Genomic DNA, 20,059 nt, shown 5'->3' on the forward strand with positions numbered 1-20,059 from the left:
AGTCACCAAGGGGGGACCCAATGACCACGATCACAGTGGGTCATGAAAAAAAAAACTTAACATGGTGTAAATGAGGACAAAGATAAAGATTTGGGGTGACACCGTGAACCCTGTAGAGGCAAAAAAAAAATTAAGCTTTACAATAAAAAGCGAACATCTCTGAGGACGCAAGTCTCAAATTAGAGTATCCAAGATGGTGACATTTCTGGTTACATACAGGCGGGGCAGGAAGAGGTGGGTCCAGGTGGCCAGATACCAGAAGTGACGTCAGAGGTGGCGAGGTTGTCCATCGTCCGGTCTGCAGAGGGAGGAAGAGAGTGTTTGGTGGAGAAGCACTGAAAGGTGTCTTTGTTTTAATGCTGATATGGAGAGGAACTAGTGGAGTCAACGCTAGGGTGGCAGTGTCACGGCAGTAAGACAAGACAGACTAATGGGCACAATGTCACGGGCAATCCCTTTTTGTGTGGCCATGCCTGAAATGTCAGTTGTTTGGTAGAGAGACGGAGGGAGAGGTTGGGAGTATGTGCTACCACACAACTAACCGATGGAGCTTGAATTTGAGCCCCAGCCAGGGTTTCTGTGAGATGCGACACCACCATGTCACATCCTCTCGTCACCGTGTTGTGATCGATGTGTTTCCTAGCACCTCCTTGTAATGTTTGGATCAATTTTAGTATCATTTACAGCATAGTTTTGTAAACTACAGTATGACGTTGGGTCGCGGGATTTCCAGAGTTGTATTCAATTGGTAAGGGTCGCGGACGTTTTGCGGAATGTCTCACAGTTTAAGCACTGGGCAGTGCTCCGCATCTTAAGTGTGGTCATTTCCGAAATGTCGTGTCAGTCTTTTAGTGGATGGAATTCCTCGCAGTCCAGGTGACACCGCCCAGCAAGTGCGGTCTTCATCCCTTCATTCCCGAAATGAAGCTACAGTGGCCGCCATCGAAATCTCCTCCTCGGAGAGGCCAAGCCTTGCAGGGATTTTTGCATCTTAAAATCCAGTCGGTAATATAATCAATGCATTACATCCCTTGCGGAATTACAGCATTTGTTTAAAGTGTTGCGGGAAGCTGACGTGTTATTTATTTATTTAGTAAAAAAAAAATCACATAACAGCTTTGATTCATCAGTTACCCTCCGAGAGTTCAAAAGCACTCGCTTAATAACACCTTTAGAAATATTCCTGGGCCTTTCATTAAGCACGTGCGGTGCATCTATTTATATCTAAAATACTGGAGGGGGGCACTTTGCTGCAGGGGATGGCCGTTCTGCTTTTGGTGGGCCTCATCTGGTTCGCCGTGGAATCAACGGGCAGAACGCAAGAAGAGTTTTCGGTGGAGAAAAACTGGAAAGATGTCTCTCTTGTTTTCTTGTAGATATGCAAAAGGGAGTACTGGGGTAAATGCTAGGGAGACACTGTCATGGCAGTAAGACGAGGAAGACCAGTGTGCACCATGGCACGTTCCTCATCCTCTGATGTTGCCTTGTGCCCAAATTGTCTTAACATTTAATTTTTCCTCCTCATCTGACGACAACCCCAGAACGACAAAGCGAAAACGAGATTTTGGAAATGGTTGAAAACTTTGTTGTGATGCTTGGAGGATTAAAAACCAGGTGTGATCTACAGGAAGCACCACGGAGCCCCAAACATGAATAAACGGACAAGTCTTGGGATCAAAACAAAGGAATACCTTCATACGACAATTCTGAGGATTCTTCTCCTCTCTTCTTTCCCCCACACTGCTACTCCTCCGAGGCGAGTGTTGTCTGTCTCCCCTCCTGTCTCCTGTTATTACAGACCCTGAAGTTCTTCTGGTGTCTAGAAACTGAAGTAGGGCTCTCTAGTCCCTCCAGCACCCACGGGGACCCAACAAGGCTGACCCAAGGAACTACAACTCCCATGATGCCGTGTGGGTATCCGCAGGGGTACCGTAGCCCAGGGACGCTGCCATCTAGCATAAGGGAGTAGACAATGACCTGAATATGTTGCCTTGCCTTAATGTAAGAATCTCAAATCAACTCTGGCTGGGACACCGGTCCCAGCATGTTGTCCCTCACCCAGGAATTGAACCGACTTTACGTTAGAACAAGGGTGAAATAAGAATTGTAGTCGGGAGTTCAGAAAAATAAGTCAAAAAGTGTAGCACAACCCTGGAGAAGTTTGGGACCCATCATGCTGCCAGCCATGAGTGCCATTGTCAGAGTATGGAGGTGTCTGGCAAGAAAAACAAAATGGCGTCACAAGATTACGGTCAAAAGAGGTAATTTACTCAGGAAGACTTGAACTACAAGGTAGATATCAAAAAAAGAAGCTCTATAAATCCGTGTTTCACAAACTCGTTTCTCACGCAACCCGGTCTTTCTCTTCTAAGTGTCTCTGAGACGCAATCTATGCCGACCGTCAGACCGGGTTGGAGGCTGCCAACAGTCATCCTCTTTGAATCGCCGCCGCTGGTCATAGAGAAGCAATGTCTGTTGCTTAAACTGTGAGACCTTCTGTAAACCGTATGTGACCCTTTCCAATTGAATACAACGGCGAGTCACAACTCTGCACGACCCAACAGCCGGCAGCCTGCGACCCGACTCATACTGTAGTTTAAGAAATGATGCTATAAAGGATACGAAAACTGATCCGAAACATTACAAGGTGGCGCTAGAAAAACCGAATAAAGAAATCAGTCCCAACACGAGGATCAGAGGATGTGACGTCAGCAGTCTTGTGGTGGAGTCATGTCTCGTGGGAATCCTGGCCAGGGCTCAGATTCGAGTCTTGCGTCTCTTCATTCTTTATTTTCGGTTTTCTCTGTAGATATAAGCTGCCCTGGTCATGTCCCGTGTGTTTTGCGAGGGCTCACCGCCACCACCACGACCTGTTCTCCGGTCCATAAATCCAGGGGGTCTCCCACAGTGCCTGGCTGTTCATTTTGAACACGCTGAGAGAGTCTTGCCCTTCTGTGAGTCAGTAGGCCTTACAATTTGTTGGAGTTGTGACCTGCACTCTGTTTTTTTGACTCTTCTTTAAACTTTGTATGCCTTTGTCTGTCACAGTTTCTTGAGGACGGTCTAGTGCTAAAACGGCTAGAGAGAAAAAATTTGAAATTTTAAACTTAAGCCTGTTGTGAGACAATGACGTGTTGATTAGTTTTTGTGTGAAACTGTGCAAGAGAAAGAGGCCCTCTGATACCCATCCATCCATCCATTATCCAACCCATTATATCCCAACTACAGTGTCACGGGGGTCTGCTGGAGCCAATCCCAGCCAACACAGGGCGTAAGGCAGGAAATAAATCCCAGGCAGAGTGCCAGCCCACCACAGGGCACACGTACACAACACACACACACCAAGCGCACATACGGGACAATTTAGGATCGACAATGCACCTAACCTGCATGTCTTTGGACTGTGGGAGGAAACCCACGCAGACACGGGGAGAACATGCAAACTCCACGCAGGGAGGACGTGGGAAGCGAACCTGGGTCTCCTAACTGCGAGGCTACCCACTGCACCACCGTGCCGTGCCCCCCCACCGATACAATAATTGTGCAATTCATTGTGAGTTCTTCTCGTCAATTGCTATCATAATGACCTATTTTATGATCAGAAAGATCAGCATCAGAGCGGTAAATAATGACTGAAATGTTAGAGAAGAGTTCGGGTAACTCGGTTCCTAAGGTGCAAAACCCTCTGACGCTCACATCCAAATTTTATTTATTTATTTATAACGATTCTGTTCTTGCACTTCTTCTAGCCAGGGTTTTGGCCCTCTTGCGCCCTCTAGTGGGCATTTGTAGACGTGTTTGTGGAACTCTTTAGTGCCCGAGATGCCTTGTCCTGGAGGTAACAGAGGAGAAGGTGTTACCGAGAGCGCCCTCTCATTCTGGGAGGAGGTATTGCCCTTCTTATCGCATGCACAGTTGTAGTCGCCCCCTACTCAGGCGTGCCTGACACTCGATAATACAGGGTGAGCCCAAGTTATGTAAACACTAATGGATTCTTTTTATCAAGTCAATGGGTAGGTCGTGGTAGACCATTGCCATGGCCTCCACACTCCCCTTATTTGACACCCTGGTTAGTTTGTTTGGTGAGGGAGCGCATGCATAACTGGAAAGTTCATGATATCAATAACCTGAAGGACAGAATATGGACTGTGGTGTCATCTACTCCCTCGAAATGTCTGTCCAGGCTTTAAATGGTACTGTTACTCGTTGGTTTGTGTGTGTTGAACATGATGGCAAGCAGGTCGAGACATTCCTCTAAGTCATCTTGCACATATGAAGTACGTTTTGTGAATAAATTGTTTCCGCCATTCAAATGTTTCCGTAATTTTGTATAATCACAAAAGGAGCGCTTCAGTCTCCACCACTGATGTGATCGGTGACCCCGAGCGTGACTTGTGACCAGGCTCTACAAATGTATTAGTCTTTATTCTTTAATTTCTTGTTCTTGGAACGGCGCCAAGAGATGGCATTACTTGTAGACAACCAAAGAAACCAGGTGCTGGACTGGAGGGGGCCTTTTCTGCAGACCCCCCTCTCGTTCTTTCTTTTTTTGGTGTCAATGTCTCTTGAAATGGGCAAAGCGCCTCAGTTTGGATTTTCCGCTGGGGGCGATGAATGAATCGTGGACTTGCATGTGCGGAGAAAATCTCTGCAACCAGATTGAAACGAGACGCCAAAAAAAGAGCAGGGACTGTGATCGGGCATTAATCAAGCCTGGCATAAACTGCTTAATTGATTTATTCGTGTAAACAATGACAGAAAATCTTAAATTAGCAAGTAATAACCGTATTATTTTTAATTGTGGTGATTAATACTTTGTTTCTTCTCGTTCATCAGTGCAGCAGAAGTGGGGAGACCTTTAATATGGAAGTGCCGTTTTGTTGTTTCTGTCTCTCTTGTAATAAAGGACAAAAACAAGATGACAAAGGGCTGGGGTGCCAAAGCAGTATTTTAAAACTGGCAAAACGGAGAGTCAAAACAGGTGACCGTTCAAACATGGCAGATGCCGTGCTTTTTCAGTGTGGCAGACAGGAGGAGGCGGGTTCGGCAGACCTGAACGGATGTGACATCACGGGGTTGTGCCCGTCAATCATTCTTACCGCAGAGGTGTTAGTTGACAGCGCCAACCCCCTGGCTAGGAGTGGAATTTCCGTTAGCTAAGCCTTGGAGTTGTTTCCCATTCGCACTTGTGTGACACTCTCCATTGTGATGTTTACGTTTATTTTCCCCTGACAAGCCCTGATGGTTCACATGGGGGGCTCAGTCACCCCTCATGGCTCCGTTTGGCCAATGAACAGCGTGCTGGAAGCTGCAAAGAAGAGCAAGCTGTCATGATTATGATAGCAGGTGGCCTCTAGAGGGTGCTGTATGTGTACTTTATGTTTGGGTAGCAGTGACCTCTGACCCCTGAGAATAACGCCTGCCATATGTGTGGAGGATAACGTGTCACCTTTGTGGTCGGATGTAGGATGAACAGACCGTGACAACAGAAAAATAGTCAGAACGCCAACCGGGTCATCCCATTTAATGTCCTTTCTTTTCAACGACTTCTGGTGGCAAAACACAGCGGGGCCCCCCAAGGGCAGCACAATAAATTAACAAGAGGCTCTGTTCAGCCAAATCTTTAACAGGAGCTCTGGTCTGGTCAGGTCTTGGGCTTCTGATCTCGTGAATACTGGAAGGGGGCGGTGCTAAGTGCCCTCAGTGGGCGGTTTCCCAGAGCTGCGGGGAGAAGACAGTCAGTCAGTGACAACACCCCCTCTCGCCCTACCTTGAGGGAGCCAGCGAGGAGATGTTCAGATCCTTCTAGAAAGATCACACTGAGGGACAGTGTCATCCTCTCACTTACTGGCTGTTCCCGTGTTTACCCAGTGGTGACAAGGATACGTCAAGCCTGAGTCATTTCGTCACAGGCATGGTAAGTGTTAATTTACCGCATGACGTTGCACCGTAAAGTTATCGATATTTTTTTAAATTTAAGAAACTAATTAGCGTGCCCTTGCATGTCGTAATGGGGCTAATGGGTACCGGGGTCCAACGAAAAAACAAAAGCCTTCAAACATAGCGAATGCGTAGACTTTGAAGTAGCAAAGGTTTCGATGTATGAAAACGTTTGTGAAGCATGCCGGTTGGCAACAGCGGCACATCGAAAATAAAACATTTGAGGTAAGGATATGTTTCTTGCTGGCTTCTCTGCTCGCGGCATCAAGTTGTTAGTGGAGTTACGATAACAGCTCCCACCATCGCCAGGCTCGGTCCTGCTGCCATGGATTATATACGCAGTCATGTCAGGTGATTACTTTTTCCTCTGAGCCATCCGATTGGTCAGTCTGGCTTTGCTGTGATTGGTCAGTTTGGCATCGGTGACGTGACGAAACCGGAAGTGCAAGACACACGAGGAAGAAGAGTTGGCCTGAAAGACAGAAAGTGTAAAACCGGACAGGAGGCGAGAAGGGCAAAGTCTGACAATTAAGGTTTACGGGAACGCGTTCGAGAGACAGTGAAAATACGTTAATAATGGAGTAAAGGCACACGCTGAGAGAGTCGGCCTTCAAAGACGGAGAGTGTAAAACCAGATAGGAGGCGGGAAAGGCAGAGTCTGGCAAGCAAGGTTTACGAGAACATGTTCGAGAGACGGTGAAGAGACGTTAATAATGGACTCTCAGAGAGAGTTGGCTTTCAAAGATGGATAGTTTAAAACTGGTTAGGAGGTGAGAAGGGCACCTCGCAAATAAGGACGCAGTCTGACAAGTAAGCTTTACAGGAATGCGTTCGAGAGACGGTGAAGAAACATTAATAATGGAGTAAAGGCACACGCCGAGAGAGTCGTCCTGAAAGACAGAAAGTGTAAAACCGGACAAGAGTTGAGAAAGGCGCCTCTCAAATAAGGACGCAGTCTGAAAAATAAACTTTATGGGAATGCTTTCAAGAGACGATGAAGAGATGTTAATGGAGTAAAGTCGCGTGCAGAGAGAGTCACCTCCAAAGATGGAGAGTTTATAACCGAATAGGAGGCGAGAAAGGCAGAGTCTGGCGAGTAAGGTTTACGGGAACGCGTTCGAGAGACGGTGAAGATACATTAATAATGGAGTAAAGGCACACGCCGAGAAAGTCGCCTCCAAAGATGGACAGTATAAAACCGGATAGAAGGCGAGAAAGGCACCTCAAGTCTGAGAAGCAGGCCTTACAGGAACGAGCACTGATAGAGAGATGATACGTGAATACTGAGGAAAGGCACTTAAGGTTTACGAGAGGAAATATTTTTTAATCATTCTCTTTCCTGTGGCTACCTGCACATCTCCATACTTTGTCACACACACGCACGATAACAAAAGAAAATAAGGTGGAATTTGTGACGGAACCCGGGCACGAGGAAACAGACTGAAACGGCCCCAGCCACTTATCTGATCGAATGAGTCGGTAATAAAAGAATGGAGGAGAACATTTTTCAGTGAAAACTCAGCGATACCGATCGGTCTGTGCGCACACAGGACGGCATGCAGATGGTGTCGGCGGTAGGCAGGAATGACAGCTCCGCGCTACCACTCGGCTAAAACGTCTGCACGCAGCTTACGAAACTTTGACCCGATAAAAAATGAAATTTCCGCCGATATTCAGTTCTGCCGTCTTCTAACGTGGTTTATGATTATGAAGAAATAAGTTTGACTTGAAAAATAGCGAACATCGCTTTTAACACGTGCTGCCGAATTATAGCGGCTTGCGCCTTTTCTTTTTGTGTTACGTGAGTACAGTGTTTGTAATTCGGCGAATCCTGAAGGAGATAAAGAGTGAGACAAATGGTGAGCTGAGTCAGACGTGGAAGTCTGTAGAGGCCTGCACACTGTTTGGCCTAAGCAAAAAATAAAAAACAGAAGGGGGCTTTTTGGAGTGCTACGGTCTTGGCAAAGCCCACCCGACTGGCCACTCGGCTACATTTGGCAGCTAAGGGTCCACAGTGTGTGTCAGGATCCCCCTTTACCTTTAGTCAAGCAAGGGCCCCTCAGCTAAGGGCTGACAGGTACAAAAGACTGGGTGGGTTTACCAGCACACGAGTGTCTGGGTGGGTTTCGCAGGTTTAATAAGATATTCCAGCGGGCAGGGCTGCCATTTTGCATTGTTGTTAAGAGACAGAGAGAGAGAAAGAGAGAGAGAGATCCCGCAGTTGAAAGGAAAGAATGAAAGCCTTTTTTTCTGGCGGTCCATCGGGGGGTGGGTTGTGTTAGACGGTATTGGAGGAAAGGCTGCAGGGAGCAAGTCGGCTTAAATTAGAGGAGAGCCATAAGCCCGAGTTCTCCCCGGTGCTCCAATGAGGTGAGATCCACCTCGGGGACGCCCTGTCAGAGCCGCTTTACGTCGCTGGCGCTTATTCTTCCAGAAGAGCTGCCTGGGCTGCCAGAGACAGATGCAGCTCTCCTTTGTGTCTCGGCCGCGTGTTGGGAACCGTCAAGGAGTTGAGGGGAAACAAAATAATGCAGCGGTGCCAGCATCGCTTGGCGACCAGCCAGTTTATAAACCACTATGCCGACCCCCCCCCACCCCACCAGCCCCAGGTGCCAGCAGTAATGTACTGGCTAGACGGAGCGCCTGCCATCAGCTGGGTTGGATTCTGGTGATTTGATTTATTGATCGATCCCTCTCCAATTTGGCGTCGCGGCGGCAGAGCTAATCTTAGCCATCTCTGCCCTTTGCAGAGAGTCGGAGCGGATAGCGGGAGCTCCCCGTGTGCCCCCCGGTCTGCATGTCTCTTTGTGTGCTTGCAGATTTACGGGGGGTGTGCTTTTTGTGTGGTCTGCGGTTATCAGTGTGCCGTGTGCCCATCCGGTCTTCTCTCTCTCTGCCTGCGTGGGTTTGTTTTTGTGTGCCTGACCCCGAATGTCTGAGGATCTTCAGCCTTGTGCGCTGACATGTCTGTGTGAGTGGACATGTGTGTGATCACGTGTGGCTCTGTATTTATGTGTGGATACAAATGTGCGAATCAGGAAGAATTAAAGTTCTCTCTTTCTTGATGTGTTTTTCTGGCTACATGTGCATGTTAGCATGTGTCTCTACATGTTAGTGCATACCCGCTTCAGTTTATGACTGGAGACATGTGTGTGATAGCATGTGCGTCAGCATCGTGTGTGTGTGTGACCTCATGTGTACCTCTTTATTGTTGTATTGTATACCTGCCACGTGTGTATGTGTGTGTTATTTATGTCTGCACTTGCCACATGTGCATGTGCGGCTACGTGTGTATCTCTATAGGGTGGTCCACATCTAATTATGCAACTTTTAATGCAATGCAGGAAAACAATACAAGACAAAAGAAGTGTTTGAAATATCTTGTAATAAACGAAAGTGGACTTACGTTGAATTAATCCACTGATTTTCCATGTAATCTCCCACTTGTCCTTCATTCAGTTGGATACAGGCTCGCAGTAATTCTCATTGACTCAGGCGCCGCCGCAAGTGGCAGCCTTTCCAGCAGCTCCGTTTATGACTTTATTTTCTACCTTTTTCTCTGTTTTACTGATCACTTCTGCCACTTTTGTTTATGTGGACTCGTCCCCTAGACACTTTTTACTACTTTTTACTACTTGTGAATTTCCCCTTGGGATTAATAAAGTATCTATCATATATCGCCTTTCGTACTATCTATCTATCTATCTATCTATCTATCTATCTATCTATCTATCTATCTATCTATCTATCTATCATATAGTGCCTTTCACCTCTATTTACAGTATCTATTATACAGCACCTTTCATACTATCTATTATATAGTGCCTTTCACCTTTCACCTCTATTTACAGTATCTATTATACAGCACCTTTTATACGATTATATAGTGCCTTTCATATCTATCCATCTATCTATTATAAAATGCCTTAGATTATCTATCTATCTATCTATCTGTCTATCTATCTATCTATCTATCTATCTATCTATCTATCTATCTATCTATCTATCTGTCAATTAATTATATAGTGCCTTCCCTATCTATCTATCTATCTATCTATCTATCTATCTATCTATCTATCTATCTATCTATCTATCTATCTATCTATTCTGTAAAACTGATATCATTTGAAAATATTTATTGAATACAGACAACAGAAAAATATTATTATTATTTAATACAGGCAGTTAGAAAAAAAGTGGTCTGTGACGAGTATTAACAAGACGCTTTGTCGACCCCGTATGTGGCAATGCTGATCCAGACTGCAAAGCAGCGCGGCTGGAGAGCACAACGGTGAGAGTGTCGCCATCTTCAGCCAACCAGAGCAACTGAACAAGCTGCAAACAGGCAGCAAACACTCGTTTCCTGGGGTTATTTTCATCAAGAGAATCTGAGAGATGCTCTGCAATGGGCTGGCACCCTGCCCGGGGTTTGTTTCCTGCCTTGTGCCCTGTGTTGGCTGGAATTGGCTCCAGCAGACCACCGTGACCCTGTAGTTAGGATATAGCGGGTTGGATGGATGGATGGATGGAATCTGAGAGAAGAAAGTATAATGAACCCTAAGCTGTGGAGTGGTCTGCCTGCCACTATAAGAGATGCCCCTTCACTCTCAGGCTGAAGACTCACGACTTCAGTTTAGCACACCCTGACTAGAGCTGCTGATTAACTGTGCAGACTGCATCTCTGTTGTTAGTCATTAGCACTAAAACATAAGTAACATCCATCCATTATCCAACCCGCTATATCCTATCTACAGGGTCACGGGGGTCTGCTGGAGCCAATCCCAGCCAACACAGGGTGCAAGGCAGGAAACAAACCCCGGGCAGGGCGCCAGCCCACCACAGCATAAGTAACATGACAGTTCTAATTTGTTACTAACCCTCACCTATTCTGTTTCTCTTCTTGGTACTCAAATATGGCAGGGGTCCTGTCATTGGATTGGCTGTCTCAGCTGTGGAATGGCCAATAGCGGGAGACAGCTTGATGGCTGAGGTCTCCAGGACGCTAAACAAATCCAAATTCTATTATGGGATATCATCTACTGTTGAATTCTGCTCTGTACTGTACTGTACTGTACTGTAAAATTTCTATCATATTGAGGATGACTTGTGTTCTGTTCTGTGTATTGTGTTGTATTGACCCCCTTCTTTTTGACACCCAATGCACGCCCAACCTACCTGCCTTTCCTGAGGTTTCTTCCATTTTTTTCCTACAAGGGTTTATTTGGGAGTTTTTCCTCGTCTTCTTAGAGAGTCAAGGCTGGGGGGCTGTCAAGAGGCAGGGCCTGTTAAAGCCCACAGCGGCACTTCTTGTGTGATTTTGGGCTCTACAATAATAAATGGTATTGTAACTGTCAGCGTGAGGGCTTGTGTGTGCCACTGACTTGCCTGTGTGTGTGTGTGTGTGTGTGTTCGTGCTTTTGCATGTCTGGATGTCTTGTGTTGCTTACCATGTGTCGGGCCGAATGTGTGCCTGTGTGAGGAGGGCTGCCGGTGGTCTTTCGTGTGTCTTCTTTTGTTGTTGTGTTTGCTCCCTTTGGTCCTCCATGTTTCAGTCTTGAGTGTGCCCAGTCTGTGTGTGCACCCGGGAACGGTTCAGTGTGCGTGAGGGGTGGTCTGCTTGTCTGTGCCCACGCGTGGCCCCGACATTCGCCTTGTGAGTGGACACCTCTTTGCGTCGTTGTGTTTTCTCTCTGCGGCCCACCCATTGTATCTGTCTGAAAGCGGCCTCGTCTATGTGTGTGCGCGTGTGTGTGTGTGTGTGTACTCTGGGGGGAGGCGGCGGTCCGCAGTCACCAGGCAGAACAGAGTGGATCTATAAATTGATGGAATTCAAAGCCTCAAGCATCGATTACCATTATAACAAAGAGCAGCGTGCAGAATGTCTGATTATTTTTAGACAAAGATTCTGTGCTCTCAGCAGCAAATCTGCTGATGCTGTCACAGTGTCAGACGTCTGCTGTTGATTGCAATTAGATGCGATACATAAAAAAAAAAAAAAATTATAATAATCCCATCTGCATCATCTTTTGGGTTGTGGGGGGCCGAGATGGCGAGGAAAGGAAAGGAGTCTTTGCTGGGAAACGGGGAGAAGCCCACCTTGAACCAGAAACTCTACACGTGTGAAGGCCCGAGCACCCGTCTCGTGGTGCCCCGCCAGCCCTGCTCCTCTGCTTTGACGCCATCCTGTCCCCCACGTCTGTCCGTTATTTCCTTTCCATCTCCTCCTGTCACTCTTTGTCTGATCGATTGCCTTTTATGTTTTTCTTCCTCCTACTCAAGTGTTGGTTTTTTTATTTCTTATTATTCCTAGTGTGTATCTTCTCAGACCCTTAAACTTGGGTGGGCTTGCTTTTCCCAAAACGAATTGCTGACCCAGCCCACCAGCTCCTTTGTGTTTGGGGGATGTGTGTGAGATGGGACTGCTCAGATCGGACGTCCACGACTGGCGCCACTCTTGTACGGCATCTGTCGGTCGTTTTGCCAATTCAATTTCGGCCCAAAAAAAAATTGAGGGTCATTTTCGGGAATTTTCGGTGAACTTGACTTCCGCAGGTATGGAGTGGATTTGTTCCGGTGAGAAAAAGCAGACGGGCGGCTTATTTGCTGTGGTAACCTGGAAGAAGCGTGGAAATAAACCAAAAAAGTCAACAAAAACGGGCAAACAGGTCAACGGAGACAAAAACCCGCGGGAACAAGAGGACACGGAAAGAAGGGTTAGGGGGCCTCCGTAGACCTGGAATACAAAAATCAATTAAAACGTTCGAGTGACATCGTTTTCCGTCGGGAGTCCGATAGCGAACAGAGTGTCAAACTCGCTTACTGACCCCGGCGGTTAGTGAAAACGTCAGACACTGACGCTGAGATAGTCGCCTTCAGAGATGGAAAGTAGAAAACTGGACAGGAGGTGATGAGGATGCCACAAGATAACGACTTTGTCTGAGCAGTAGGGAATGCGTTCGAGAAAAGTGAGGGGTCTTTCGATAAGTCGCCAAGGGAGTTGAGAGTCACCTTTAAAGACGGAGAGTATAAAAATGGACAGGAGGGGAGAAAGGTGTCACGAAAATAACAAGATCGCCTGAGCAGCCAGGCTTTATGGGAAAACGCATTTGAGAAAAGCAGTGTGGGTGAAGAGGCGTTAGTGAAGTCGTAAGACGCAAATCAAGAGAGTCGTCTTAAAAGACGGAGGGTATAAAAGCGTACAGAGGGGAAGAAAGGCATCTCGAAAATAATGACAGAGTCGGAGCAGCAGGCTTTACAGGAACACGGTCAAGGCGTTAGTGAAGTCGTAAGACGCACGCCGCGAGAGTCACCTTGAAAGACGGAGAGCATTAAAACCGGAGATGAGGGGAGAAATGGGCCACTAAAATAACGACAGCGTCGGAGCAGCAGGCTTTATGGGACGCTGGAGGGGTGGAGTGTCAGCGAAGAGATTTTCACCCATGCAAATTTCCGAGAAATGGTGCCAAAGGTATACGTTAGGCCAGGCAAATTTTGTTCAATTATTCTATTGCTTGTCTTGGATGGGTACCGTGGCTAGTCGCAAATAAAACAGATTGCAAAGTCTGGATGTGGCCTTTAGAAAAAGTGTGCCGAAATTCAGAACCGTTGAGGTGTGGGTGCCATTGATTGAGCGATTGGTGCTATTGATAGATTCTGTTCTCTGACGTTCTGATGAAATGGTCACACGTGTCTCAATCTCTCACATCGCTTCTTCTGCCATCGTTTGTTGGCCCCTCGGATGAGCCACACTTAGGTTCAACTTTCACACAGGGCATTGGGTCTGAGTGTCTGAGCTTGCGAGGGTCCTGATAAAAACCAAAGATCCAGGCCTTTACTGACCCCTTAGGCACCGCAGGGTGTCGTCTGTAGAGAGAGTGTCGACCTCGTCATCAAGAGGTTTAGTTACCTCGGCAGTGACATTCATGTGACTCTGAAGTCAGTAGATGGATTGGGAGAGCATGGGGGGGGTCATGAGGTCACTGGAAAGGGGTGTGTGGCGCTCCCGATATCTGAAAAAGGGCGAAGGTCCAAGTGTTTAGCGTCCTGGTGCTCCCTGTTTGTGAGACCTGAGATGAAGACTGGACTCCTTCATGTGTCTCTTCAGAGGGTCCGATGGTTTGACTTTGTGTTCCTCATGGAGTCCCGAATGAGACACACGACCTGCGTTGTAAAGGGAGTGTCAGTTACATTGCGCGATTACCTAAGGGTGTTCCGGCTCACAGGACCCTCATTGTTGGACCAGGCCAAGGGGATACCCATGTAACACTTGGCTGGTGCAGATAGAGGGTCATTTCTCTACTGGAACCATGTGTCTTACCACCTGGGATCCCAAGCGGTTTCGTCGTGTGGTGGGTGCGCCAACGTGCTGACCTGAACCTGACCTCAGGTGGTCGCCATCACACTGTCCCATGATGGTGGAGCTTCGAAGATGGCAATTCAGTTCCGACAGATCGTGTCTTTCTGCGGAAGGTGGTAGAAGGGAGGCATTAGATGACAGCGCCAACCCCTGGCTTGGAGGGTCATTACAATCACGTAAGTCCCTCAGGTTGAGCCCTCATCGCAGCTATGTGACTCTGTGAGTTCACTGATCAAACACTGTTTGCCAGCAAGGAAGTGGAAAAAAACATTGGTTGTGGCATTGAGGGTGACGAGTGCAGCCCCTCACTTTGTGTTCTTTGAGGAAACCCGAAAATCTCTCGGCCTTTGTCATTTGTCAGAATTTATCTCCAACCCACTAGATTATGTGATCAGCAGGAATAACTTGGAAACAACACAAGGAAGCGTGGAATATTCCACCTTTCTGTTTGTGTGTGTGTGTGTGTGTGTGTGCCAACTCCATGATGTTGCTCCTTTGCCCAGCTACCCTGAAAGGAGAAGGCCCACTGATGAGAGAGTGGAACAAATCTGGTAATCCGTTGGGCCGCGCTGCTTTTCTTTTGGCGCTCCACGATGGCCTGGTCACTTTGTTTTGTTTTCTTTTTGCTTGTATGGAGGGTTTTTTGGTGATGGGCGGGCGGGTGGGCGGGCAGGGGGGGTTTGGGTTGATTGGAATTGATTTATGAACCTTTGCTTCTCCTGCCGCCTCGCACAGCCCGCCTGCTGAAGCAGCTTTATTGATTATTTTAAATACTGATTATCTAAAAAGGCCGGCTGCTTCTTTAGCCATTCAGGGTATTGTCATTTAATTATTTATGGCTGCTGCATGCATCGAACATCGCTTTCCTTTCAAGGCTGCCAGCCTCTCATGCCCTCGCCCCTCATTGCTTTCTTTCTTTCTCTCTTTCTTCTACTTCTTGTCTACCTACAGAAAGAGCTCAACTCGGTGGCATCGGAGCTGGTGGCCCAGCAAGAAGAGAGCGAACATTCCCACAAGCGTCTGGTCGAGCTCAGCCGGGAGTTCAAGAAGAATGTACCAGAGGTAAAGACCACCTAAACCCTCACCGAGGCACGCACCTTACTTGTCACTGCGCATGCTTTTCTAGCCTGTCATGAGCATTGGACTCGAGGGATCAGGAAGGTCGGCCTGTGTGTTGTATAGCGCCTTTCACTCTCGTCACTTTTTATTTCTTTTTCAAATGTGCATGTTTGGTGGAGTGGGGCTGCGTTTGTGGGTGGGCATTGCTTTGCTTACCCCAAAAACCACCACCTTGGAATGCAGCAACTTTGCCCAGTCATCAGTTATCAAAGTTTCACATTTTTCGAATGGTTAATCACTTTATAAGCTAATTAATTATGCAGTCATTTAAATGAAAGGCATAGAAGTGTAATTTACATAACAAGGAAATCAGAACTGGGTGCTGCCAAACTCCATCCCCGTGCCACTACTGACCCTAAGATCCTTCAGCCATGTTCTGCACACTGTGGTCATCCAAGGAAACGCCAGCCTCGACACAGAAAATGTTGGGCCGTCTCCAAAAGCCTGATGGCGTTAAAATCTAACAAAATGGCAGCCGCCAAATAATTTGGAGGTCCTTTCCGGTCATGGTGGAGCTCCATCTCTCTGGTCACTCGGTCCAGAGGTGACGCCTCCTCCCAGCCCAGAAACAGTAAGGGAGGACTGACAGGGGACAAAGAAAGCCAACACAGTTTTGCAGTGGCGCTCCCTTCTCTTTCTGTGGTGCAACGACATACCTGGGAGGAAGACCCTCTGACGGCATATGTGATAGTGAATACGCCTTTTTATATCCCGGTCTCGTCATCTACAGGGATTACATTATTGGGGAATCCTGCCGATCGTGAAGCGTTGATCCAATTGGAGGAATGGGGTTAGGTGTTTGCTGGGTGCCGGTTCAGGGGGAAGGCCAGCAGGGTAGGGGGTTGTCTGTTCTCACCCCTCAAAGCTTCGTAATGATCCCTCCACAGGTTCACCTGCGGAAACCTTTTGACGCCATTTTAGCAGGAAGGTCTTCTAGAAGCGGCGAGCAATCCAAGCTCCTCACTAAACCAGCCAATCAGAAGTAGCGAAAGGGGAGGGACTTAACTTACTGGGAATTCCTTGTTCGTAGGGAACAATTGCAAGACCCTCTTCCCCTTCTCAATTTTTTGGTTACAAAATGTTGCACCATGCACCACTATAATCATATAGTAGCAGGACAACTGTCACTTTTCCAAACCTCAGACACTGTCACACTCAATGCAGCCACGGGTTCAAATATTGTCCCCTTTATTAATCAAATACCTTAACGAGCAGGTACGCACAGTCATAGTTCCACAAACACAGAGGTGTCGTTCCTCCTCTCTCCCTTTACTCCTTTAAAGGGTTTTACTCCCAGACTCCCGATGCCTGGGCCTGGCGGAGCGGCTCCTTTCATCATAAGACCTGGAAGTACTTCCTTTACTAGCACGCGGAAGCACTTCTGGGTTAGGTGAAGTCCCGTAAATTTAAGATTTCACATCCCTGCTGTGCCCTCCAGCAACACCCAGGAAACCTGACAGAGTTGCACCCCCAGAACTCCAATTCCCAGCATGCCCTATTCTATCATGGGATGCCATCTCCCCCGGTCTGTCTATTGTATTAGGTAAAACTTCTACTCCCACCCTCTCTTCAGGACGCCCGTCTGTCCACTATGGTACTCACAACAGACAGATATGGTAAGAAAAATGCTCTGCAGAGCCGTCTGCGTTTTTCAAGACTGAATATAGCGCATTTCACAAGGACTCATTTGTTCAAGCAAGTGAAAACAAATCCTCAAACTTTCCCTCCTTGTCTTTTTTACTGTGTGGGGTCACAGACATCGATTATTCCGTGCTTCTTACTGTTTCACTAATCCTACTAGTCTGGTAGATGGGATTGGGGCCACGTCTGGTTGAGGTGGGCACTGCTGTGTCCCTTCGAATACCTCACTTATTCTCCTGTAAGTGCCGTGTGGGATTATCCGGCATTAGTGGTCCCTTGACAGAAAGGGAGACGGCCGGAGTGGAAGAACACGAATGCAGTGGCGTCCCAAGCAGAATAAGGGAAGGACTGGAGTTAGTTAGCCTCCCCCTATGTGCTAGAGGATGCCGCTCCTATGTTGCTGCCTGCAAGGCCTGCTAGGAATTGTAGTCCCATGGGACAGCCCTTACTGTATACCATGGGTGCTACCTGGGGGAGCTACAGGGATGAACTGTCCCTACTTGGTAGAGATGCCTGTCTGACCCGTAGGTACCTTCACGCACCGGCAGTACTTCCAGGGTCTGGCTTATAAAGAGCCCTTGGGGAGTTGAAGGAGTGAGGAAGAAGAAGGAAGGATTCACTGCCCCCGTATGTACTGTGCTATGTGGAACACTTCTAAAAGGCCCGTAAAGATTGTGACTGCTGTGTTGGACAGACAGGCATCCCGGCCAGGATCGAGGTTGGCTTCTGCCAGAAAGGAATGCCAAAATGGAAGGGGGTTTGGTGGGTGTCTCCCAAAGTCATGCATCTCCCCAGTACATACAGTGGAAGAAGCCAATTGGAATATCCGCAGGGCAGGCTGGGAATTGTATTCCCATGGGGAAAACAATTGCTGTATGCCATAGGTGCCCCCAGGGGTAGCTACAATGATGAAGTGTCACAGCTTTGTAGAAACTTTGCTCAAATACCAGAAACACTTTCAGGGTCCGGCTTATAAGGAAACCTTAAGGAGTCGGGGGGCAGATGAACAAGACTTACGTGGAGGAGTGCAGAGCAAAAGGAAGGATTCCCTGGATGTACTGTGCTGTGTGGAACCATTCTGCAAGACCTGTAAAGGTTGTGAACGCCATCATATCGGGTGGGCTGGGGTCCCGGCCTGGCCAGGATGGAGTTGGTTTCTGGCCAGAAAGGGAGACCACAATGGAAGGGCAGGCAGGGGGTGTCTGATTCCCAAAAGTCATATTCTCCCCCCGTATACACGGTGGCAGCATCCCACTGGTGGGATACCCATTAGAACATCCGCAGGGCATTCTTGGGGAAGCTGTAGGGGATCGTTATACCCTCTTCAAAAGAATTTCGCCCGAACCTGGAAGTGCTTCCAGTGTGCAGTGCTGTAAGAGTCGGGCGAGGAATTTGAAGAACGGTGGAGGTATTAAAAATAAACTAAAGATCTGGTGTTTGAACCCGGGACTGTGTGGTTTGGGGGACTGTTACGGCCCCTGGTGGTCAAAACATAAAACCATTATATTTGAACTGGTGACTGTGTTTGCGTCAGATGTGTCCAGGGTCTGGGGCTCAGTGACACCTACTCCCACGTGGTGGTCCCTACCCCTTGCCTTAGTGCTCCGAGTCCTTGGTGTCATTCTGCTCAGTGTCCTAGAAAAGGCAGCGGTGGTGTTTGCAGAACCTTGTTGGTTACTCAATGCAAGTCATGTTAAATGGGCCAGATCTGATTTCAAAATCATGCCAAGGACTCTCTGCCCACCATATAAATGATGGGTGAGATTGCCTTGACAACATCAACACCAAAGTCCGCAGCTATCCCAAAGAAGCCGGAGCGAGCAGCTTTCTCGAGTCTCCATGCGTGCAGTTTGTGTCTGCTAATTTGCTTAATTATATTCAGCCTGATGTGACTGGCAGGCTGAGCTCAATTAGGAGACTATTGGTGTTTTGATGTTTCTCTCTCTCTCTCTCTCTCTCTCTTTTATAAATGTAAATGATTTGCAGACCTGGGCTTTTTTTTTTAAAGGAAGAGAAAATGCTTACCTTTGTTTTTAGGCAGAATCTCAATTAACAAGGCCACTGTGAATTGCGCCTGTGTAAATCGGCGTCAGGAGCAGCTGTCGGCTTTCAGAGGCGTCTCGTAATGAGCATTCCGGCAGTCCTCGAGGAGGGAGAAGGCGACTTTAGCAGGTGTGGACGCGGATCGGCTCTGGCACGTCCTTCAACTGACTCGGTTGGGTGGAGGCTGGCGTACCAAAGTGAGAGCGTTGTTATCGCTCCGTCGTCTCCGGACCTCCGCTTACTGGGGTGAATTGTGCTGCCAGAAAAGAGAAATCGACATCATGTCACACGCGTGCACAGGGGGCGGCTAAAGGGCTCAATTGACGGCAGTCCCACCCCAGACCAGGAATGGCAGTCTGCACTAACCCTTTCTCAATTCATCCTGCAGACCACCTGAGGGACATTCTGCCTGGACCTGTCGACATCATTTCCGGTTCCGGGCCCGTTGATGTCACTGTAAATGAAAGAGAAGGTTTGGACGTAGCCACCCCGTTTACTTGGAAGATGTGGCCGGAAAAAGAGCAAAAAATCATCACTGGAACCAGAAGTGGCGTCATCGGAACCAGAATTGTATGTGACATCATCAGGCCCAGAATTGTAAGGTATGTCATTGGAAGTGACATCATCGGGCCCAGAATTATAAGTGATGTCATTGGACCTGAAATCACAAGTGACGTCATCGGGCTTGGAACCAGAAATTACGTCATTGGGCCCAGAATTGTAAGTGATGTTATCGGAAGTGACATCATTTGTCCTGGAAACAGAAGTGACATCATCTGGCCCAGAATTGTAAGTGATGTCATCAGACCCGGAATCGCAAGTGGCATCATTGTGCCTGAGACTGGAAGTGATGTCATCAGGCCCAGAATTGCAAGTAATGTCATCGGGCCTGGAAACAGAAGTTATGTCATCAGGCCCAGGTGGAATTTCCCTCAGGTGGTATGCAAAAGAAAAAGAGAA

General features: G+C 47.8%; 1 protein-coding gene across 1 annotated transcript in view; it reads left to right on the top strand.

The window, feature by feature from the left end:
* LOC120540967 (homeobox protein cut-like 2) overlaps positions 1-20,059 on the top strand; it is a 145,859-nt gene that overhangs the window by 123,318 nt on the left and 2,482 nt on the right. Inside the window, exon 2 of the mRNA XM_039772174.1 lies at positions 15,248-15,358. Within this exon, the coding sequence (XP_039628108.1) occupies positions 15,248-15,358 (111 nt within the window). The remainder of the gene's footprint in view (positions 1-15,247; positions 15,359-20,059) is intronic.

This window comes from Polypterus senegalus, chromosome 12 (genome assembly GCF_016835505.1).
Source record: "Polypterus senegalus isolate Bchr_013 chromosome 12, ASM1683550v1, whole genome shotgun sequence".
Lineage (NCBI taxonomy): Eukaryota > Metazoa > Chordata > Cladistia > Polypteriformes > Polypteridae > Polypterus > Polypterus senegalus.